Here is a 7,121-nt window from a genome sequence, read left to right as displayed (position 1 = left end):
GGGTAAGGCTAATGAGGTCAAATGCATTCCAAAGTTCTCAGTTCAAGTTAGCAAGAAGCAAAAAAACAAATTTTTTTTCTTTTTCTTTTTGAGATATAGTCTTGCTCTGTCGCCCAGGCTGCAGTGCAGTGGCACTATATCGGCTTACTGCAGCCTCTGCCTCCCGGGTTCAAGCAATTTTCCTGCCTCAGCCTCCTGAGCAGCTGCGATTACAGGCGCCCACCACCACGCCTGGCTAATTTTTTGTTGTTGTTGTTATTTTTAGTACAAACGAGTTTTCACCATGTTGGCCAGGCTGGTCTTGAACTCCTGAACCTCAAATGATCCACCGACCTCAACCTCTCAAAGCGCTAGGATTACAGGCATGAGCGACTGCACATGGCCAACATTTGCTTTTAAACAGCAATTGTATGTCTATATAATAAATATATTTTATGTATATTAAAATAATTGCTTTTAAATATATAATTGCACTACACACACACACACACACACACACACAGTTTCTCATGTACCAGTTATTCTCCATTTGCTCCCACCCACCCTATCCCTATCTCAGATTCATTCTCCACCTTTCTCTGCACCCAAGAGGCTGACGTCTGAGAACTCGTCTCTGAGCTCCTCTTACCCTTGCTTCCAACATGGTTTCACTAATAGGACCAGTAGCAGGCATCAGAGAATGGGGGCACAGCGGGGATGGGGCATTTGTCCCTCGCTCTGCTGCAGTGTCAGCTGCACTGCTAGTGGTGGCTGCATCCCTCTGGGATGCCTCTAGGCAGCCCTTCCTGTGCTGCTCCCACTGCCTCCTCTTGAGCCCTCAGGCCCTGGTAGTAGCAGCCTCCTGCAGTGGCCAACACTGCTGTCACCGGCACTCAACATCCTCAGTTTCCCCAGCCCCGCCCACACTCTAAACAGTCCTTTCCTTAGCTTCTCTTCAGGAGTCCCGGAGGAGGGCCAGGACCCTGACTCACACTCCCTAGAAGTAGAACGCACTCCCTCAGTAACTGCAGCGAAGTTCTGCTGTTTTCATCAAGGGGATTCTGACTGCATGGGGCATTCTCGCAGGTCTTTAGCCTTCCAATAAAACATCAGAAAAGCAGGTAATATAATTCAACATTTCATATCAGAAAAGATCAGCTTTCCAACATTTATTCCATTGAATGAGTGCACAGCATTTTCATGAACTACCTCAGGGCTACATCAGTACAAAATAGTTTAAATTAGTAAAATAAAGTAGTTTCAAAGGGAAATCATTGACGACTTCAGGATAAGTGCCACCACCATTTGGGAACAGAGGATAGAAGGTAGCCACGTGGTTATTCCATGATGCAGGAATCAGGCCGGCAGGTGGACTGTCATTGCTGTCTTATAGCAGCTGGCCTCTGCCTTCAGGGTACCACCCTCTCCAGGACACAAATGGGCAGCAGAAAAATGTCACCTTGTTGATGCTCAGCAGCTCATCTATTGGGACGAAACTTCCATCTCGGCCAAGGGAAATACTCTGTTGAGTGACCAGCGGGGCCCCGCCCCCAGCCCTATTTATCTTATCAATATGGTTCAGAGAGGATAAAAAAGGGTGTTCTATGGGATAGAAAGGTGGGAATAAGAAAAAGCTAAGTGGCTGGGCACGGTGGTTCACGCCTGTAATCCCAGCACTTTGAGAGGCTGAGGTGGGCAGATCACAAGGTCAAGAGATCGAGACCATCCTGGCCAAATGGTGAAACTCCATCTCTACTAAAAATACAAAAATTAGCTGGGTGTGGTAGTGCACACCTGTAGTCCCAGCTACTCAGGAGGCTGAGACAAGAGAATCACTTGAATACGGGAGGCGGAGGCTGCAGTGAGCCAAGATGGTTCTGCAGTGAGCCGAGATGGCGCCACTGCACTCCAGCCTGGCGACAAAGCGAGACTCTGTCTCCAAAAAAAAAAAAAAGAAAGAAAGAAAAAGCTAAGCAGATGACCTTATGTGGCAAACGCGGAATCAAATTCTCTATTTGTGGTCCGAGATGCCTTTTCCTGGCCCAGTTTTCTGTCCAAAAGGCTCTTTTAACTTAACTCCAAGTTATACACTATTAACGGGAAGCCCACAGTGGGGCAGGGTGTGATGAGCTGGAAAAGCATGATGTGTGTGTGCGTGTGCCGGGGTGGGCCATGATCAGAGTTTGCACAGGCTGCTGGGAAGAGCCATGGCTGTCTGCTGGGAACCCTGCTGGGGCAAGCAAGCCCTTTGACTCTCCTGCCCATCTCAAGAATATTTCTAAAATGTCTTAACCAGCAAGTTAAAAAAAATTTAACCCTCTTTATATAGATACCCTGGACACCTTTTCTTATGGTTCCTCCAAGATGATAACTTCCATCTGACACTATATTCCTTTAATAACAAAATTTCCCAGAAGGCTCACAAATCATGGTTGGCAGTGCAGCCTTTTCAATACTGGACACATCCCGTGCTAAGGCTCTCTGCAAAGATTTTGTTTACTATCACTGGCAATCGGCCTAAACTTCTCACCCCATGTATCAACCCACCCCGATGTGTACACCAGGTACTATGTGACCCACCTACTACTGGCTAATGATGCACCTTCTAAAAGACCCTTGCACCCTCACTGCACGCTCTGCCACGACAAGTGGCTTGGTGTCACGTACTCCCTGGCACCATCTGGTTCGTGCCAGGTTTAGAGTTCATCGTGTTTGGCTTCCTGGTCTTTGAGTTTAAATTCCTCGGCCGTGACCTTCCCATCTCCATTCCGGTCCTGGTTGGTGAACATATTCTTCACAACCAGCTCAGCATCAAAGCCAGGAGCGAGTTTCCCTTTGCCAGATGCCACCTGGGCGTGAATGTACTCTGAGAACTGGAAAAGAAGGGGACAGGAAAGACCATGAGTTCAGCCACCATGAACGCCAGGTCTGGGGCCAGAAACAGAGCAGTCTGGGGGTGACAGGGCTGGAACTTGAGTCTGGGCTACCAACACAGACAAGATCTTTTTGGCAGCTACATAACCTATGACCTGTGTTTCGTTTTGTTTTTTTCTTTAAATGCAGGTGAAAACCCCTTGTACTAAATAACTCCAAGAGCCCGTATTATTCAGGTAGCCAATACCCAGCAGCCGTCAGAGCTATCCCTTCTCCCCACTTAGTTCCCTACCAAAGGCTGACCCCCACGACCACCCACACACTGTAAGAACATTCTCGGATGCATGCACTCATTCATATGATAAAAACATATGGTCTCCTATGTGCCGAGCACTGTTCTAGATCTTGAAATATATCAATACACAAACAAACACCCTGTGCCTGTAAGGCTTGCATTCTAGTGGAAAGACAGACAATTAGACATGAACATAAAAATAGGTAAATGACACATTAAGTTACAAAGTGAAATGCTCCAGAAAAAAATCAAAAAGCGGAGCTCAGTAAGGATGAGAGAAAGGGATGAAATGTTCAATTCAGTGGTCAGGATAAAACTTTAAGGAGAAGGGAAGATCTGTGCAAAGGCTTGAAAGATGAGAAGGAAAGGGCCGAACAAGTTCTCTGGGGCAGATGTCTCCTGAGCAGAGAGGGCAGCTGGTGCCAGGGCTCAAGGTGGACGCATGCCTGGCTGGTCACAGACAGCACTGGGGGCGGGTGTGGCCGGGTAAAGTGGGCAGAGGGAGACAGCCGGCGAGGAGGTTACAGCGAGCAGAAAGTGCGGGGTCTTCACAGGCTACTGTGAGGCCCTGGAGACAGGGGCCTCGGCAGGTCTGACCCAGCTTCTGTGTGAGAACGGCCACTGTGAGTGCAGGAAGAGCTTCATGAACACCACTGCTGTGATGTGACCCGGGAAAGAGATGACAGACCCCCGGCTAAGATGCTACAAGGTGGAGGTGGTGAGAAGTGTCAGGTTCTGCATGTGCTCTCAAGGTAGAGCTGGAATGATTTCCTGAGGATTATTATGGCCTACGAGAGAAAGAGAGGAGTCAGAGATTACCAAGTGCTCTCGCCTGAGCCACTGGAGGCCAGTGATGCCACTGACTGCGATGGAAAGGCTTTGGGTAAAGCAGGCTCCAGGGGCGGGGTGTGCAGGTGGATAGCAGGGGGTTCCGTAAATGAGGACATCAAGCAGGCAGCTGAACACATGAGTGTGAAATGCAGAGAGAAGCCTGGACTGGAGCTACAAATTCAGACGCCATCAGGATATGGACCCAATAAGACCACCAAGCGAGTGACTTAAAGACGGAGAAAACAACAAACTTAGCCCGGGGTACTCCAACATGAAGAGATCGGGGACAAGAGGCCTGAGAGGGACGTACCAGGGAGGTAGAAGGAACACCATGAAGTGTGGTGTCCTGGAAGCCAGAGAAAGACGCATCCTGTAGCTGTGTTGAAGTAAGAGGAGCGTGAGAGCTGACCACTGGATTCTGCAATACGGAAGACACTGGCCACCCTGGCAAGGCTGGGCTCAGAGGCGTGCAGGGACAAATGTCAGAAAGGAGTGGGTTTAAGAGAAACTAGGAGGAGAGGAATTAGAGGCAAGAAGGACACACAATTCTTTTGAAGTTTTTGCTGGAAAGGAAAGTAATGAGAGAACTAGAAAGACACATCCAGGGAAGGGAAAATAACAGCACATTTGTATGCAAATGACAATGATCCAGAAGTGCTGAAGATGTGGAGAGAGAGAGGAAAAGGCTGGAGGACTTTCAGTAGCAGACGTGGAAGAGGCAGGGAGCTGGAATTCCCCAGGCGTGGAGCAAAACAGACGGTTCTATTGCCCAGCTTCACAAAGAGGTGTGTGGTCCTGGCTCAAACCACTGAGTAGCTGTGTGACCTTGGACAAATCATTTACCTTCTCTGTGCAGTTTCTTCTAAAAAACAGCTGTTGTGAGGGCCGAACCAGAGAATACACTGAAGACACTCAGCACACACAGGCAGGCAGTGAGCACCCAGTAACAAGAACTAAATACACACTGTGTGCCCTGGAATCAAGCCCTGCACCTCTCAGGGACTTGGTTTCTTCAGAGAGGAATGGTGAGCTTCCACAGAGAGGGCGTGTGTAAAAGTGCTTGGCACGTGAGTGTGCTGGCCATCTCACAAGCCCTCCAGCCCACTGGCCTCACCCTGAGAAGGCCTCGCCTTCAGGACCAGCCCCGTGGCCTCACCAGGCTCCCTGAGCTGTTCGGTCTCACCTTCCTACAAAGGCCAGTTAGTTACCTCTTCCAGGAGGACTTCTCCGTTGCCATCCTTGTCAATTTCTTCAAAGAGGTTGGGTGACACCTCACCATTCCATATGAACATGTACCCCTCGGGTAGGCCGGCCACCAGCTCCAGCAACTCAATGTCAAACACCAATACGGCACTGCCAGGCACTTCTCCATCTGTCCAGGTGACAGGAGCGGGAGGTGGTGTCAGCTGGCAGGCAGCAGTCAAACCCATCAACCAGCACCCACCCAACCTCCAGCAGCCTCACTCAGGGTGGGACTTCTGACCAAAGCAAGAAAGCAGAGCAAAGGCTAGTCACTTTCTCACTGTAGGCCCGTTAATGAGTCATGAAATCAGTTTAAAGGGTGGTGACCAGCATTTTGTTATTTTTTAAATTAAGGAATAGAATAGAGGCCAGGCATGATGGCTCATGCCTATAATTCCAGCACTTTGAGAGGCCAACTCAGGCAGATCACTTGAGATTAGGAGTTCAAGACCAGCCTGGCCAACATGGTGAAACCCCATCTCTACTAAAAATACAAAAATTAGCTGGGTGTGGTGGTGGGCACCTGTAGTCTCAGCTACTCAGGAAGCTGAGGCACAAGAATTGCTTGAACCAGGGAGGCAAACACTGCAGTGAGCTGAGATCGTGCCATTGCACTTCAACCTGGGCGACCAAGTGAGACTCCATCTCAAAAAAAAAAAAAAAAAAGAATGGAACAGAATACTTTTTACCTGTAGAAAAGATAGGTATTGGCCGGGCGCGGTGGCTCAAGCCTGTAATCCCAGCACTTTGGGAGGCCGAGATGGGCGGATCACGAGGTCAGGAGATCGAGACCATGCTGGCTAACACGGTGAAACCCCGTCTCTACTAAAAAATACAAAAAATTAGCCGGGCGAGGTGGCGGGCGCCTGTAGTCCCAGCTACTTGGGAGGCTGAGGCAGGAGAATGGCGTGAACCCGGGAGGCGGAGCTTGCAGTGAGCTGAGATCCGGCCACTGCACTCCAGCCTGGGCGACAGAGCGAGACTCCGTCTCAAAAAAAAAAAAAAAAAAAAGAAAAGATAGGTATTGTGTCATGAAACTTGAGCTTCAATTTTATATATAAAACTAAAAGTAATGCTCACTTCAGCAACACATACTAAAATTGGAACCATACAGAGAAGAATTGCATGACCCCCGTGCAAACAGGACATGCAAATTTGTGATGTGTTGATTAAAAAGAAATAAATAAATGTGTATATGTGTAAATTATATGTTATATAGAATACAGATTGGGAAATAAGATGTATTTCTTACTGCATGTCTTGTTGAAAAAAGTTTGAAAGCTGCTTGTAGAGACTACAATACAATGGTAAAACTTTTAAGTAAATCTAACAGCAGAACTTTTAGAATCGGAACCATATGCCCAAAGATGATGATCCAAGATTTGACTGTAAGCACAAATTCAAGAACAGTGTATACAGTATAGGCCCAAAGAAGTTATCAAAGTATGGAATATATAAAGGTAATGTGTATTATTCCAAATTATTATATCTTATCTAGAGTATACGTTATATATAATATGTTATATATTATAATTATTAATAATATATCACAGAAAAAGTCTTAAAGAATATACAAAAATTTTTTTTTTTTCTGAGGTGGAGTCTTGCTCTGTTGCCCAGGATGGAGTGCAGTGGTGCGATCTCTGCTCACTGCAAGCTCTGCCTCCCGGGTTCACACCATTCTCCTGCCTCAGCCTCCCAAGTGGCTGGGATCATAGGTGCCCGTCACCACGCCTGACTAATTTTCTGTACTTTTAGGAGAGACGGGGTTTCACCGTGTTAGTCAGGATGGTCTGGATTTCCTGACCTCGTGATCCGCCCACCTTGGCCTCCCAAAGTGCTGGGATTACAGGCATGAGCCACCGCACCCAGCCAGAATATACAACAATTTTTAAAGGGT

At 47.8% G+C, this 7,121-nt stretch overlaps 1 protein-coding gene and 1 non-coding gene across 2 annotated transcripts in view; one reads left to right on the top strand and one right to left on the bottom strand.

Annotated features, from left to right (window-relative positions):
* Nucleotides 1-1,133: 1,133 nt before the first annotated feature.
* Nucleotides 1,134-7,121, bottom strand: part of LOC105475850 (FKBP prolyl isomerase 9) — a 51,481-nt gene continuing 45,493 nt past the window's right edge. Inside the window, exons 9-10 of the mRNA XM_071094047.1 lie at nt 5,188-5,351; nt 1,134-2,852 (exon numbers count right to left, since the gene is read on the bottom strand). Of these exons, the coding sequence (XP_070950148.1) occupies nt 2,676-2,852; nt 5,188-5,351 (341 nt within the window). The 3' untranslated portion in view covers nt 1,134-2,675. The remainder of the gene's footprint in view (nt 2,853-5,187; nt 5,352-7,121) is intronic.
* On the top strand, nt 6,296-6,398 carry LOC112425565 (U6 spliceosomal RNA). Its single transcript, XR_003016685.2, has one exon. It is a non-coding gene; the product is annotated as a U6 spliceosomal RNA (small nuclear RNA).

Source organism: Macaca nemestrina, chromosome 4 (assembly GCF_043159975.1).
Source record: "Macaca nemestrina isolate mMacNem1 chromosome 4, mMacNem.hap1, whole genome shotgun sequence".
NCBI classification, from domain to species: Eukaryota; Metazoa; Chordata; class Mammalia; order Primates; family Cercopithecidae; genus Macaca; species Macaca nemestrina.
The sequence above is the reverse complement of the archived record's forward strand: the minus strand, read 5'-3'. Positions and strand labels throughout refer to the sequence as shown.